General features: G+C 29.2%; 2 protein-coding genes across 2 annotated transcripts in view; both read right to left on the reverse strand.

Moving 5' to 3' along the window:
* Positions 1–6004: 6004 nt before the first annotated feature.
* Positions 6005–7699, reverse strand: LOC140177064 (receptor-like protein kinase At3g21340). The gene is made up of 5 exons (XM_072209469.1): positions 7561–7699; positions 7310–7439; positions 7063–7131; positions 6783–6972; positions 6005–6664 (listed from the first exon to the last, which is right to left on the reverse strand). Exons 1-5 carry the CDS (start codon positions 7606–7608, stop codon positions 6283–6285), a joined length of 819 nt encoding a protein of 272 aa, XP_072065570.1. The 5' UTR covers positions 7609–7699; the 3' UTR covers positions 6005–6282.
* A 27-nt stretch (positions 7700–7726) lies between these two features.
* Positions 7727–17341, reverse strand: part of LOC112730230 (putative leucine-rich repeat receptor-like serine/threonine-protein kinase At2g19230) — a 34830-nt gene continuing 25215 nt past the window's right edge. Inside the window, exons 3-9 of the mRNA XM_025780327.3 lie at positions 16607–17053; positions 16347–16485; positions 15392–15463; positions 15095–15166; positions 14894–14974; positions 8120–8289; positions 7727–7966 (exon numbers count right to left, since the gene is read on the reverse strand). Coding sequence (XP_025636112.2) covers positions 7755–7966; positions 8120–8289; positions 14894–14974; positions 15095–15166; positions 15392–15463; positions 16347–16485; positions 16607–16634 — 774 coding nt within the window. The 5' untranslated portion in view covers positions 16635–17053 and the 3' untranslated portion in view covers positions 7727–7754. The remainder of the gene's footprint in view (positions 7967–8119; positions 8290–14893; positions 14975–15094; positions 15167–15391; positions 15464–16346; positions 16486–16606; positions 17054–17341) is intronic.

Consider the following 17341-nt stretch of genomic DNA (forward strand, 5'->3'; position numbering starts at 1 on the left):
TCTCATTCACATGTAAATTCACATCCTAAGCTTATATTAGTTCTGGTTGCTTGAGAACAAGCAACAGTTCAAGTTTGGTGTTGTGATATGTGAGCATCTTTCATATCTTTTCCTAGTGAATTTGTATCTAAATTGTTGAGTTTAATAAAGAATTAATTATCTTTTAGCCAATATGGATGCTACTTTGAATCTTGTGCAATTCTGTTTATTTTAGGTAGCATTCAGTGGGATTTGATGGAGTTTCTGCAGAAGAAGAGATGAAGGCGAATGATGCTGTCAACCCTGACCTCTCTGCACTCAAACCTGAATAACTCAAGGTACAGAGGTTCAATGGACGTGATTCTAATGGCGTTGGAAAGCTAACTTCTAGAGCTTTCCAACGATATATAATAGTCTATACTTCTTCTCTGAACTCACTGCCAAAGCTGCGCCTAACTTGAGATTTCTTAAGTTAGGCGCAAGACACAACAACAATACGCGAGATTGGTCCTGCCCACTTCAAGTTAGGCGCACTAAAGCCCAAGTTAGGCCCACTAAAGCCGAAGTTAGGCATGGATCCTAATGAAGCCAAGTGGTCCCCATCCATCAATTGAAGATTTGCTGATTGTTATAATTAATTCTAATTTAAATTCAAATTTTAAAAATAGGAAAAGATATTATTTTAGTTTTAAAGATAGATTTTAAATTAATTAGGATTAGATATAAAAAGGGGGATAACACCTCAACATTATTCTATCCCAGACTACCAAAATATATTTTATTAGAATCCTTATTTTCTACTCTAAACCATGAGCAACTAATCCTCCATTGTTAAGGTTAGGAGCTCTGTCTATTTCTATGGATTAATTTTATTGCTTTTTCTATTTTAATTTATGCATGGATTTATAATTTAAGAATTGTTTTTGCTCTTTATCTTATGAATTTGGGTGGAACGGAAGTATGACCCTCTTTCTATTTGAGTTCTTGTAAAACTTGGAAAAGCTCTTTACTTGAACAACAGCTTGAAAATATATTCTCCTAAAGGATACGTGACATATAATCATTTTATTTTTAGGTAATTAGAGTTTTTGTGGCATATAAACTGGAATTTGATCATGTAGCTTCTACTTGGAATTAATTGACCAAGGAATTGGCAGTTAATGAATTTTAGAGGAGACTAGAAATGTCTAAGGAATTAGGGTCTAGTCACATATAGTTTGCCATAAATTAAATCCTACATGATTAAAATAGTTAGTAAGAAAAGTTAATCCGGAAAAATAGATAACTCTGAAACCTTAACTGTCTTCTCAATATTTTACTCCCAACTTACTCACCTGCCTGTCTTCAAACTCTTCTTTATTATTTAATGCTTTTGAACTCTCAATTACTCTTTTCTATTTGTCTAACTAAGCCTATCAAATACTATTATTGTTTAATCCATCAATTCTCGTGGGATCGACCCTTACTCACGTAAGGTATTACTTGGTACGACCCGGTGCACTTGCCGGTAAGTTAATATGTGGTTAGAAAATATCTGCACCAGACATGGGCATTTTTTTAACTAGAAGTGAGGGATTGAAAAGGGACCTGCCACACTATTTTTTAGTATCCATTATCATACCTAATTAGCAACGGAGATCTAATTTGAACTAATTTAAAAAAGAACATGTGGACTCCATCTACATTGGATCTTAAGATAATGAATCTAAGTCAGATTTGGAGTCCTAACAATGGGCTTAGGTTGATTTTGCTTTTTTGAAGTCTTACTAAACCTAAATATATTTTGGATTAATATTTTGAGTCAATATTATTATAAATATTATACTATTAAATATTATAACATTTAGTATATGCAAAAATTTGATATATTTACAAGAGATTTTTTTATTCAAATTAAGAAAATTTTTTAATTATTTTTTTTAAATTTTAAATATTATTTACTAATGTAACGAAAAAGTAAAAGTAACAATAATCACTCACATAATTAAAATAGATAATTCTAATATATACATGACATTACATATATAAAAAATTATTATATATGATAAATATTTTTTTTGTAACAACTATTTACATGATTTAAGAGACAAGATATTTAAGGGATAAGTATTGTTTTGGTCCCTGACGTTGAGGGTCCGAATCGAAACCGTCCCCATTGTAATTTTGGATTTAAAATCATTCTTAACGTTTTTTTTCGTATTAAAATCGTCCTTTTAATTTTTTTGGACAAAAATACCCTCACCACTACTAACACAATTACCTCCTCCACCAGCACCATCACCACCACCAGCACCACCACCACCAACACCAATACCAACACCAACACCACCACCACCACAACCACCACCACCACCACCACCACCACCACCAACACCAACACAAACACCACCATCAACACCAAACACCACCACCAAGAACATCAAACAATAGCAACAACACCAAACAACACCAAATCAAGAAGCAGAAACAGAAAACAAGAAAGCAGAAGCAAGAAAGCAGGAAACAGAAAGTAAGAAAGCAGAAGCAAGAAAACAGGCGGCGAGGTTGCGAGGCAGAGGCGGCGAGGCAGAGACGGCGAGGCAGAGGCAGCGAGGCGGAGGCAGCAAGGCAGAGGCGGCGAGGCAGAGGCGGCGAGGCAGAGGCGGCGAGGCGGCGAGGTTGCGAGGTGGCCGCCGTCCCTTCCCCCTCCCCCTCCCACTCTCCCCTTCCCCCCACCCCCGCCCCACGTCCTTTCTCCTTTCCCCACTTCGAACCCGCATCCCCTTCCTCTTCATATTGTAGGATAGTGTGGTCATTTACTATTTTTTAATGGCAAATATTATCAAATAAAATATTGTAAAAAATTAAAAAAAATATATTTACTAATTCAAACAATACTAATTTATTTTTTAATAAAATAAATTATATATTGAATAATAAAAGTTGTTATTGATTTTTCTTCACATTAATACTCAACGATGATGTTCTGGTAATGTTACAAAAAATATTAATTAATCTAATATCTTTTGTAACGACATAAGTCTATAAGTTTGAAAACTTGAAAATCAAGTCATAAAATATGATTGTTTTGACTTCAAGAATAAATATGATACTAACAAATAAAATTATTTCAAGTAAATTTCAATAACGGTAAATCTCCACAAGTATTGCTATCAATAAAAAATTGTTTTATTTTAAATACAAATATATTTTTTTTTTCTATGATTTTTCTAACTCAGCAGGTTGAGGACTAATCCACCACGTATTGATGTTGTTCTATTTATTAAGGGTCTGCCGTTAGCCAATAAATTACTGTATACACAAAACAGGATTCAAACTCCAAATACTTAGTTAAACAGAAGAATGAGATGACAATTCAACTAACTCAAATTGATTAAAAAAATGCCAATTATTTTTAATATGTTCATGTTATAAAAAAATTTATAATAATAATTATTATATATTTTTTGTTTAATTTTTTAATAAAATTTTTTTATATAATTTTATGTATTACATACACTAGTTCATATGTAAAAATGAAAATAGAAATGAGTAAAAAAAATTTAGATGCTAAAAATAGTAGTATCACTCCAAGATCGTTGGGAGAAAATAAATAATAAAAAGAAATTAAAAAAAAAAAGAGATTTAAATATAAGACAGATACAAAAAAAATATTAATTACTTAACAATTTTTTTTTTAAAATCACTCACCATCTAAGACTACTCTAAGAAGAGAGACCTATAACATAAGATTGTTGTGTGAGGGTTTTTAAAAGGGCTGCGACTCTAGAAGCCGCATTTGCGGTGACTATTGATGGCTATAGATTGATTGTCCAATTAGATGATGACATGCAGAGTATGGGTTATTGTGGCTAAGATTTCCTTCACAGATTAATAACGATTAATTTTTCTACTTACTACGATGATAGTATTGTCAATAGGTGATATTTTGAGATTAGGAATGTCAATTAGTGTAGTGGTTCATCGACATTTGGGGTTGGCCCTTGGTGTCAGAAAGAGGAGAGATGTACAGAAGATGTTATTGAAGAAAATGTTGTGCTCGAAATGTTATGATTATGTGTGTATTGTTGTTTGCTTATTACTGGTACCTATAGACGAATGGCGAACCAGAATGTGAGGTTAGTGGGGTGATTATTGGTGATGCATACGAGAAGGAAAAGTCAATATATTATCTGTCAATTTGTTGTTAATAATAATTAATTATTATATTTTAATTATAATTAAAATTGATATGTATAAAGAGATATATTCACAAAAATATTTTGGTGAACTCTACCATGTCTTCTTTAAAATAAAAGGTAAATTACTCCTTGTGGCATATACAATGATTATTAATAAATTATCTTTTAACTAGAGTTTCAAAGTTCGAATGAAATCGTCAAATCTAATTACTATCTCTAATACGATCGCTAGAAAATCCTAAAAACGAGAGAGCTAAAAAACTGATAGAAATTTTTGGATATATTAGTTAAAAATGATGGTAATTGGTGCATGAAAGAAAACACCAAGGTATTTTATTTTATTTTTATCTTTAATTGTTCTTAAATTATTTTTCAATCATTATTCAGATAATAAAAATCCTAAGATGGTAATTATTGACTCATTGTTTTTATGACTAATTAATATTTTGGTTTGTTTTTGTTATATAGTTATACAAGACTATGGGGGTTGGTTATTTGAAGAGGAGTATCATTGTTGATCCGACTGAATTTTAAGAAAAATACTAGGAAGAAAATCTTAGGAAAGAGAGAGCTGAAAAATTAACAGATGTGCTCGTTGAAACGAGAGATTGAAAGTATATGAACAAGTTTAAAATCCTAACCTAATTGATTGGAAATGGTGATTGGATTTGAGAGGAATTATGGTTTTAAAATTGAAGAAGAGGTGTATTTGGTGCAGATTATAAAAATAACACTACTATCAAATTTCAAGATAAACATCGCGTCAATTGAAAAGAAAAGAGAAGATAACGTGAATCTTAAAACTCTGGTAGAAGAATAATTTATGAATAATCACTGTATATGTCACAAGGGGTAATTTACCCTCTATTTTAGAAAGGGTAGAGTAGAATTCACCAAATATTTTTATTAGATACGGTCATAAAAAAGATAATTAGAGATCTACAAAAATACTTTTATTAAATACAATCATAAATAAGAGTTAGTAGAAATTGATAGAATGTTTGTTGATTATTTAGCGAGATTGATGGGAAAAAGGTGAGATCTATGCTTGTGTGAATGACGTTACATAGTGTCGTGTATGATATGACCGAGTGTTGGAATTATGCCTTTTTTTTTTTTTCTTGGGTGATAGATTGGACAACCTCCATTCTTAAGAATGATGCCAGTTTATTTCAAAATCTGAAGCAAATAAAGCTTAGTGTTACACGTACCATGGTTGCTAGCCCGAGGGTGTTTTTTGTTAAAAGAAGGTTTGGGCTTATGCTTGGTTTTGGTTGGTGAGATTTTTTGATGTGGACACCATTGGATCCACATATCCCAAACATTTAAAGGTTCAAGTATAGTTGCTTTGCTAATAAAAAAATTGAAATAATGACAACTACCTGTATTTACCATACTTGATTAAGAATTTTACCGTGATTAACAACATTTAACCCAAAATTAAACCACTTTCTCCTTTCTACGCATAGTGTACTAATTGGTGGAATGCTAGTTATTGTAGCCATACAATAATTATGGCCACCACAAAAGACACTTTATAAAAAATAAATTTGAAAGAATTTAGGAGCTAAGTTTTCTATAGAAAACAGCCATAGGAATTTTTTAAATTACACACCAACTCAAGTTTAGAAACCTCAAGAAAGCCTTGTGATATATATCTCCCAGTAAATTTTCATCAAGAAAAGCTGTGTTGATATTAAATTGCTGAACATGCCAATTCTTTGGCTGCAGCGATGCCAACAACACTTGTATTTAATTTAGACATGCTACTACGAGTACTAGCATGTAATATTCCTTCTTTTAATTCAATTATTAGATAGATAATTACGATAATTTCCCTAAAATATACAAGACACAAGACTTACTATGATAACTGAATATAATAGATCTTGTTATACACAATATACAATAACATGCAAAACAACAAACTAAAAGATAAAATAGCTAACTTTCTAGGTAGCAGGTAGCATATAGAAAATGTTACTACAACAAATTGAACTTAAAATGTAGCATAATCCCCAAACTGTTTTATTTTATCTCTAGTACTAACTAGCATTAATTAAGAATGAACTATGCACCTACCTAGCTAAGGGAGTCATGTCACTACTAATTAAATTCACACTTACCTGCCCAAGTGCCCAACTAAATCTTCGTTTTGAATGTCACAACTATTATGTTTTCGAGCTAACTCTGCAGCCAAACACTCCTTTAGCTCTTTTACTATATCAGTCATGTATGGCCTTTCCATCGAAATGGCAGACACAGAGGCCATTGCTATTTCAACCGCTCTCCATGCAGAGTTGCTATCAAAATCTCCTTGTAACCTTGAGTCAACAATTTTTGTTATATCCCCTTTAGCAACCATGGAGTTGACCCATTGACTTATATGATGAGTCATATCTTCCCTTCCTATTATCACCGGTTGACCTGTGATTATCCTTAAAAGAACTACTCCAAAACTATACACATCACTTTTTTCTGTTAGTCTGTTTGATGTCGTGTACCTAACACGGCAAATCAAATAATAATTTGGTTAGAAAATTTTTCGTTATCTCTCATCAAACTTCTTTCAATCATCAAAAGAATAGATAATTAATCATATCATTAAAATTAAACACATACTCAGGATCTAGGTAGCCTGGAGTTCCGGCGACAATTGTTGACACATGTGTATCACCATCAACAGCAAAACATTTGGATAATCCAAAATCAGCTAGTTTGGCATGAAAGTTTTCATCTAATAGAATATTTGTACATTTTACATCTCTGTGGATTATAGGTGGCTTACAACCATTATGCAGATATTCCAATCCTGAATTTAAATTTCAATCATGCATAGATAGTTAAGAACTAGAAGTTAACGAAGAAATTTGCATATGCATTCATTTTCTTTCTAGCTAACCTTGGGCTGCGTCCAATGTTATTCGAAGTCTATCTTCCCAATTCAATGACTTTTCCTTATTGTTTCCTCCTGTAAAAAAATAAAAGTAAGAGACTTTCACAATGTTAAAACCTTTTAACATGTATTTGGTGAATAACATGAATAAAAAGAAGTATAATATTCTTAATTATATTTTTATTTTTAAATTTGATAAAATTATAAGGACTTTGAGACTAATTCAACTAAAGTAGAAATAATTGGATCGTACCTGAAAGATATTCATTTAAGTTTCCATTATTTGCCATATATTCATAGATGAGTCCTATATTAGTTTCTTCGTTGCAATAACCAATAAGAGAAGTCAGACTTCGGTGATGTACTCTCATTAGAAGCTTAACCTGCCATTCAGAAGTCACATGATCTTTTTGTCAAATAGAGTAACAATATAATTTACATTGAGATTTCTTTAAAATTTAACATTCTTTCTTATGCGTATTTTGATTTTCGAGAACTACTCGCCTCTGCAACAAATTGTTGATATCCATGCACCGATGATAGGGAAAGCATCTTGACAGCCACTTGAGTGTCCTCAATAAATCCGGAAATGGATCCTCTCCAGTTTTTTCAACACTTGACAAAATACAGTGCAATCTCTCACCTTTGATTTTAATAGTGGGACCAGAAATAAATAAGAGAGAAAATATGGTGAATGGTTAGATTAAACACTGTACACCATCCAGTTTTTTATTCACTGGAGAGGATCCACTCCCATATACAGTTCCAAATCCACCTCTGCCAAGAATCCTATCAAAGCTGTTGGTGATCTTAACAACTTCATTAAATGAATATTGTCGTTGCTTCAATTCCAATTCTGACCCCTTAATTGAATTACGAGGCTTTCCAAGAATAATGCTTTTATCAACATCTGATTTCCATGAAAATTTTCAGTTATTCACAATCACATATTATGTCAAGTTAGAAAAATTAGAAATTCTCTATTCATATAATTTTCTATGTAAAAGATTGTAAATGTCAGTTAGTAACAGTTTCCATATTGCTTTTTAAGGTGAAAGATTACCATAATATTTGCTTTGGTAAAAGGTTATAACTGCTGCAATCACAAGAAGAAGCAATATCCCTGCAATTGATGCTAGCACTATAATAACTGCATTATGCTTTTTCTTCTTTGTATCATTTGTTTGTTGGTTGCATGAAGTTGAGGCACATAAATTTGGATTTTGTCCCACCCTAGAATAAACATTGAGAGGACAACAAAGTAAAGTTAAAAAAATCTTTTATGAAAATACTCTTGAATGCTAGGTGAATAAGTCATTTTGGTATTTAAGTCCAATTAAGTTAGACCAATTTAATAAAAATTACTCACATAATGTGTGAATCACACTCCTCTTCTTCTGTTGTGGATCTTTTTTTTTACTTTATTATTGTTATATTGTTTATTTCTTCTTCTTCTTTGTTTGTATTTTTTCTTCTTTAGGGTGAAACATAAAGAGAAGAAGAGGGAGGAATTTACAAAAAATACAAAAAAAAATATAAAAATATTAGTTGAAAAACACTAAAATTTTAGTTGTATAGTATATAAATTGTTTTAAATTGTGTAGATTTTTTAATTAAAACACAAAGAAAAAAATGCAAAAATTTTAATCGCATAACCTACAAACTTTAGTTGCATAAAACAAATTGTTTTGAATTAGGAAGGTTTTTAGTTAACTAATAAAGAAGAAAACTACAAAATTTTTGTTGAAAAAACATAGAAATTTTGGTTGCATAGCACTAAAATTGTGTTTTTTTTTTTTTCAAAAAGTGGATTTGCCCTAAAAAATTTTTTGTGTTTCTTCTTATATTTATATTAAAAAAGTTGTCTTTATCTTTAAAAAATCTTTGGGTTTATCATCATAATACTTTTATATTTATTATCAATAAATTTCTATTTTTTTTTTCTTTGTTTCTCTTCAAATAGTTATATGTTTAGCATATTCAAAAAAAAAATTTATTTATCACTAACAAATTCTTGTGCTTTCTTTCTTTATTTCTCTTTAAATATTGTGCTTACCTTAAAAAATTTTTCTGTTTATCATAGTAAAATTTTTATATATTTTTTTAATAAATTTATGTGTTTTCTTTTCTAGAAGAATGAAGAAAAAGCAAAAAATTATGAAGTTGGAGAAAAATGATGTAGAAGAAGATGGAGAAGAGAAGGAGAAAGAAAAAATGATCGAAGTTGAGTGCCTGCATCAGTAAGGTAAATAGAAAAAGTTTATTGGATTTAATTTCAAAAATAACTTTTTCATCTAGCATTTATATTTTTAAAATTAGATGATAAATTATCATCTCATGTATTATTGTAAAATAGATTTTCTTTACACAATTTTAATACGTGAAATAATCGTATATTTAACTAATCTCACAAATGGTAACAGTTTCGATAAAAATAAATTTTTGAAATATGCATCAAATATATTCTAGAATTATTTGCAAGTATTTCTTAAATTGTATAGTTTCATGAGAATAAAGAAAATAATGTAATACGTTAATAATATAAGTTTTGTGGAACAAATTGAAAACTGCAATATGTCAATTGGTCCAATTATAAGAGTAATAACTAGGAGAATAAAAAATTTTTTGCAAACATGATTAAATTATTTGTTCAATAAATGCATCAAGAATTAGCCAAAATAATGGTTAATGATTGCAGAAAACCAAACATCTTATTATTTATAAGTTGCATTAAAGACTCTCGTTAGTCAAGTTAAATCAAATTGCATAACTTTATTAGTATTTATTTTAAGACTTATTTTATGTTTATGTTTATGTTTATTTTATTTTATTTGTTTTAGGCTCAATTATGATTTGGCCCATTTTTATTTTAGTAAACTTATGAATTAGAATTTTAAACTTAAGAAGTATAAAAATCTCTAAAATCTTGTAGCCATTTTTTTTCTTAAGTTTGATGAGTGAAAATTTTTTTGAATTTCTTTAAAAAACTTAGGTGTGAATAGGAGAAGTATAGTGATTTTCTTTTGTATTAGAAAATAAAATTGAAGTAGAGAAATTCTTTTTTTATTTTATTTTCATCTTATCTTGAGTTTCATTCCGTATTATTTGGTATCTAATTTCATATATTAGATTAATCTTTAGTAGTCCATATTTGTTTATTTATACCCTAACAAAAAGACCAAACAAAAAAATAAAAAACAAAAAAACAAAAACAAAAGCATTCACAGCATGCACAAGAAACAATATATTTTAGTTTTATTCTCAAATTTGTTTTAATTTGTTTCGTTAATTTATTCCTTATAGACACTTTCATATATTTTGGTGTTTTTTTATTTTTTTATTTTTTTTGTGTTTTCACCCCATTTTTGTTGATCCAATTTTTTTATTTTTTTTATTTGATTTCTAAAGTACAACAACCAAAAAATTTTTAATAGTGATAAAAAATAAGAGTGCTGAGTTCAATAAAAGATAAAATTTAATTTTAAAAATATACACAAGTGTCCATTATTGAATGAAATACGTGAGAGTGATTGCGAGGTCTTTGTTATAATATTTTTGCAAGTTCATTGCTATGGCGACCCACTTAGAAGATACTCTAGTTGATATGGAGATGATGCAAGGATCATTCAACACTTGACTAATCGCTTGAATGAATTGGAAGAATGGAGGCAGGAGATGACACAAACATTGTCCAAAAGTACTAAACATGGCACTGTTATGAGTTGACGTTAGGCTCATGAACCTTCTGATGATGACTCTTATGGGGCTACAATACCTCAACATAGAAGATAGGATAGTGATATCAATGACATCAAGATGCAAATACCACCATTTAAAGAGAGGAACAATCTTGAAGTTTACTTAAAATGCGAACATAAGGTGGAGAGAATTTTCGCTTGTCATAATTACTCTGAGGCAAAGAAGGTTTGCTTGGCAGCAGTCATATTTTCTGATTATGCCTTGTTTTGGTGGGATAAACTAGTGAAAACAATATAGTGCAATGATAATTACTCTATAGAAATTTGGGATCATTTGAAGCGCCTCATAAAAAAAAGATTTGTGCCTTCGTACTATTACAGGAAAGTGCATCAGAAGTTACATTGGTTGACTCAAGGCTCCAAGTCCGTTGAAGACTATCATAAGAAAATGGAGATGCTTATGGTCACTGCTAATATAGAAGAGGATACCGAGGCTACTATGACATAGGTGGTTTGAATAGAGAAATTGCTGATGTGGTGGAGTTACATGATTATGTAGAGATAGAGGATTTAGTCAGTATGGAAGATTGTCTCATGCTAATCTAAAGTGGTTCACACAAAATCTCGTAGTGATGACACAATAAAGACTAAGAGTGTTGAATCCAAGGATAAGTTGTTTTTATGCTACAACGAAGAAAGGTAATTCTAACTCTTTTTCTTCTGCTACTTCTAGGCATAGAGATATTAAATGCTTTAAATATCATGGTTTGGGTTATTATGCTAGTGATTGCCCGAACAGGAGGATAATGGTTATTAGAGGGGGTGATATTGTATCTGATTTTGATCAAGGTGATGACTCTGATCACAATAGTATGCCATTTTTGGATGATTGTTCTGATAGTGATATTGAGTATGTAGTCCATGATGAATTTCTTGTGGCTAGATGTGTTTTGAATTTGTAGGTGAAAGAAGATAGTCTATAATAACACCAAAATTTTTTTACACTAAATATTTTTGTGGGTGAAAAAGTGTGTAGTCTGATTATTGATTGAGGGAGTTGGACTAATGTGGCTAGTACACTTGTAACGACCGAGTTTTTAAAAAGACAGAATTTTTTTCCGAAGAAACGGAGTTTTTTTGGAAGTTCAGTAAAGCAAACACCTCCATTGCATCGTCAAACACCTTAATCTGCATTATTACTGCATCATCATCAAGCAAGCACCTCTACTAAGTTAAGCTTACTGATTCAGTTGCGAAAAATCTAGTGTTTGAGCCGCTTCTGCTAGGATTTCAAAATTCTAATTCTCGTAGTTAGTCTCAGTTTAACGAGTCAGACTCGAATCACGAGAGAAAATAAATAATAATAATATAATATTATTATTATTATATTATTATTTAACCTGCTTGAGTATTATTATATTATTATTTGATCTGCTTCTGTTAAAACAAGAGATAAGTTTAGAAATATAATAACCGGACTCAAAGTCTATTGATGCAGGTTAATGTCAGTACATTTTGATGACTTTAGTAATGCTAATATTTTATCATATACCTTGTATTCTCATGTTTATCATGTTAATAGTGTTATTTATACTATTAACTCATATATATGTTTACCTCTAGATATTTTACTACTTGTGTCTTAATACATCTACCTTTAGTAATTATCCGCCTGAGATATTTATAACAAACCTTCTTACTAAGCTACAATTTCTCCTTTCAACAAGTGACACCTAGCAGCTCTTATCTCTCCTCTAGCCGAACTTGATGAACAAGAAAGAAGAGAGAGAAAACTCCATGGTTCATTAATTTTCAAAGCTTGATTTCTTCCTAACCAAAACTCCGATCAAAATTCCGTACCAATTAAAGTGATCCTCTATTTTTCTTCTTCAAAAAAATGTAACTTTTCTTGGATCAAATTCAGGTTAGGTGGCTGCTCAATCCTCTTCTTTGGTTCGGCTATGAGGAATCACACTTGAACTAGTGTTTTCTTGATGTTTCTTCTAAAACTCTTGCTTAGGAGACTTGTGATCCAAGGAATCACCATTTCAGCAAGGTTAAGGTGAGGAAACCTTCCTAATGAGTTGATGATGGTTCGGCCAGTTTGGAGTTTTGAGATTTAAAGTTGTTTTTGATTGAATATTAGGAGAAAAAGTGAGTTAGAAGCTTTCTTGGTGCAGCCAAATTTGGAGCAGCAACTAAAGGTAGGGTTTGACAAAATTAATTTTGATCAATTGTGTTCTTGAGTGATTGTTAGATGATTTATTTGTGCTTAATTTTGGGTGTTTATGTGCTTGAATTTTGTTGAAAATTAGATGAGAATTTGATGAAAAATGAACTTGTAATTTGGTTATTATATTATTACTGCAGGGAAAACCAAAACTCTAGCCCAGTTTTGATGATAAAATTGAGTTGAAATCATGCTGGAAATGTTGTAAAAAAGTGGCTGAAAATTGGAATTGAAAAGTGAAAAAAAATCGGTTACCAAAAAAAATTGAAAAACTAGTTAAAGATCAAGTGAAAATTTGATGAATTTTTGAAGAATCTGAAAAACACTTTGAGTTTCTTGAAGAACAAGAAACCCTTGATGTTTGATTATTCGGGATCAAAGTATAAATATTAAAAAAATTGAGGTTAAAAGTTAATTAATTAAAGAAAGTTTAGGAACTAAAATATAAATATCAAAAGTTAAGGAAGTCAAAGTACATATATTAAAAAGTTTGGGGGTTAAAATACAATTTTCAAAAGTTTATGAATAAAATATTATTAAATATTAAATATTATTATTTTATTAATAATATAATAATGGTAAAAAAAGGCAAATTTTTCTAAAAGTCTTAAAAAGACAACTTTAAGTCCAGAATCTCATAATTCTCTTCATAAAAAAATCTAAGGAATGGTAAGAATATGTTAAAGAGACAAAGATAAAAGAAAAATAAAATATTAAAGAGGTGATAAAAATTAGAGGAAAGAGAAGTAAAATATTAATGGAAAGATAAAAATTTACTAGGAAAGTAAACTAGAAACAACGTAGTTAGTACTTGATTTATGTTTGAGATTTAATAAAGTATGAAGAATTAAATTAATTCAGTATAAACTTAATGAACTTATGCTTAAAACATGTTGATTATTCATACACTTTAAGTAACTTTTAAGCTATAAAGAAATTGGAATAAATTGTAATATAAATGTTAAAAAATAAAAATAAAAGTAAAATAAAAAAGCAAAGAAGAAAAAAGCTCTACAAGAAAAACACCTATTTAGGTACACTTGAAAAGTGTAGCTAAAAGTGAAAAAAAAAAATAATGCCTTAGATTAAGGTTACGCTTTTTGGGCTATGAAGATGCTTTAGTAGGGGATGTCTATTCGACCGTTGCTTATTCTCAAAGGCTACGCTTTTCTATACTAAAGACTACACTTTTGGCGTTTGGGAATAGGGTGCGCTTTTCAGGTAATGCTGTTCAGGACCAAAGGCTATGCTTTTCATCTTCCATCCTTACCAGAATAGACTATACTTTTCAATACCACTGCATCACTTGTAAACCGTAGCCACATTATATACCATAGTTACCGTAAATAAGTGTAGCCTTAGGTCCCTCATTATTATTATTTTTTTTTTGTATACCATAATTATTGCATATATGTGTAGCCTTAGGTGCTTATTGTTTTTGTTTTTATTTTCTATATATATATTAATACAACATAATATTTAGTAATATGATTACGTATTTTTAATTAAATGAGTTAAATATTATAAAATAAAAATAAATATATAATTATATTAAATAATTTCTTTAAATAATAAAAATTATTTGTAACCAAAATATACATTTATAATAATTATCCAAGATATTGGAATGAAGTCAATTTTGAATATTCATACATCTCACACTAAAATAAGTATAGCCATATCAAAATAAACATGATACCACTTAGAATTTACTACTAATACTCTATGTTACGTATTAGTTAATATTTAGAATTTAAGTCAAATATAATACTTTATATTCAAATAAAATATATAATTAAATTTATTGTGCAATAATATATAAAATAGCAATTCTACCTTCTAGTTTTCAAAAGAATACCAGAATACTTGCCTATTTTAGTTCATTGCTTTAAGTATATATCAAGCATACCTTAATGATAATATACCATCTCTTTGTTTTTGAAAGAGTTCATTTGGAATTGAACCTGATAGGTTGTTGTTCTCCAAGTTTCTGCCAAAACAAACACAACTAAGATGCTTTATCTATTATTATTTAGTATTAACCTACCACAACTAAGATGCTTTATCTATTATTATTTAGTATTAACCTACCACAATGAGATTGACTTACAAGTTTTGTAGTGATTGCAGTTGTGCCAGAAAATAAGGAACATCCCCAGTTAGGTTATTGTTCGATAAATCCCTGAGAGAGCATATCATTCAAATATCACAGTCCAAGAGCAGAAAAATAATTATTTTTCACTACTGGAATAGAGGCACTAATCCACTTTTTTATTAATTAAAGGTGAGTAAAAATAATGAATTTAAAATTAATTAAGACGGTACATACTTTATTTTTTAAATAAAAATGCCTAATTCAAATTTTTGGAATATAACTATTTTTTATGAATGTAAGTTAGATACTCACAATGACTTTAGCATAGTAAGCTTTAAGAGATCAGGAACTATGTGTCCTGTCAATCCACTTGTAGACAAGTTCCTGCATTCATTTCCAAACATAAATGTCATGAACTGATAGTTAATTAATTAATAAGATAAATCACAAAAAATAACTCAAATAATTTTGTCAGACAAAAATACATTTAAATTTTGTTATCGACAAAAATGCCTTCAAATAATTTAAAAAAACGCGACAAAAATGCCAACATTAAATATGTTTCTCAAAAAATACTTTAAAAATTGAATTTTGATGTAGTTTTTTGCAAGTATGATTAAAAAAATAAGATATTTTTATCCTTAAAATTTGGTAATTTTTCGCTAAGTATATATTTTTTGTGATTTTTTATCAACAACTAATAATATTTTTAAAAAATAAAAAAGATAGAGAACTAATTTTTATCCGAATTTTTGTATATAATTTTTAAATAGTTATCTAAATATTTCTATAAAATTTGGGATCAAATGCATAAACGGTTTGTCAATCGTTTACCACTTACTAAAAAAATAATATTCTTTTTAAATATTTTTGCTGTGCTTTTAAATTATTTGAAAGCATTTTGTCGATAATAAAATTTAGATGCATTTTTATTAAAGCTAAAATTATTCGAATGCATTCTTGATAGTTTACCTGATTAATAATCAAACTTCGGTATTAACCCATTATTCTTTAGAGATGATTAACTAATTTTATAAAAATATTTGGGAGATAATAACAAGTTAATCTAAAATAATTTAAATTTTGTTTATTTTATATTTTTAATTATTATTAAAATAATTAGATAATATTAAATAAAATAAATATGTAATCATAAATATTATATATATAAAATTACATATATTAAATAAAATAAAATAAATTTAGATTATTACTTCTTTAATATTGTCGTTAATTCTACAGGTGTATATATGAATTATAAACTTACATCGAAGTGATTCTTGGGATCCCATCGCCATCAAAATTACAATCTAGACCATCCCACTTGTATGCTTCAGGGCCACATGGATCTCCAAGCCAATTTCTAGTCACCCTATAGGCTAGCTTGATGTTTGTGATAGCATCAACTGCCATGGCATTTTAGATATTACTTTATAGTTAATTATGGATTTCCAAGCCTTGCATTAACTTGTAAATATATAATTTATATATAGGTGATTAGATAAGAATGATTAATTGCATACATACCATCATCTTTTTGAGTTTCTAAGAGCATTGATGATGGGTGGAAGGGTAGAGAACTCTGTCCTCAAAAATGATAATCGATATGTCTTGAATCCACTATGAGGTGAAGGAGTGTAACTGGTTTGTGTAGAACGGTATTTAGGAACAAAAGGACCATCAATTGGCTTACCATTGAGGGTGATATTGAATGACCTAGTTTCATTTGCTTTCAGTTTTTGGATCTCATTAAAATGTAGGTAGAAATAAATACGGTCAGTTATAGTATTTGCATCCCACTTAAAATCCAAAGAGGCACTAGAATTTCTTGGTGTGGCAGCAGTGCTCATGACAATTACAGGTGGCATTGATACTGTATTATTTAGATCATCAGTGTTAAGTGAGGTGCTTAATTGTGTCCACTCCTTGTTCGAATAAGGTTCCCATAAACGGTCGTATGGATCATCTTTGTACCTGATTAGTTACCATCAAGATGTAAAAAATGAACCAATAAAATTAAAATTTCAAAAATTCAATTGAGATTCATTAGAATTAAATTAGATATAAAAATAGAATAAATAATAATTTTTAATTATAAAAAATTCAAAAACTGGCAAAATTAATAATAAAAAAATAAAATTAACGATGTATTTATAAAAAATGCATTTTATTTAACAAAGATACCCAATGATTAAATTTCTATTGATTTTATTAAAAAATAATTAGAATACCCAAAATAGTCTTATCTTATTATCTTCAATA

This window comes from Arachis hypogaea, chromosome 12 (assembly GCF_003086295.3).
Source record: "Arachis hypogaea cultivar Tifrunner chromosome 12, arahy.Tifrunner.gnm2.J5K5, whole genome shotgun sequence".
In the NCBI taxonomy this organism is placed as follows: domain Eukaryota; kingdom Viridiplantae; phylum Streptophyta; class Magnoliopsida; order Fabales; family Fabaceae; genus Arachis; species Arachis hypogaea.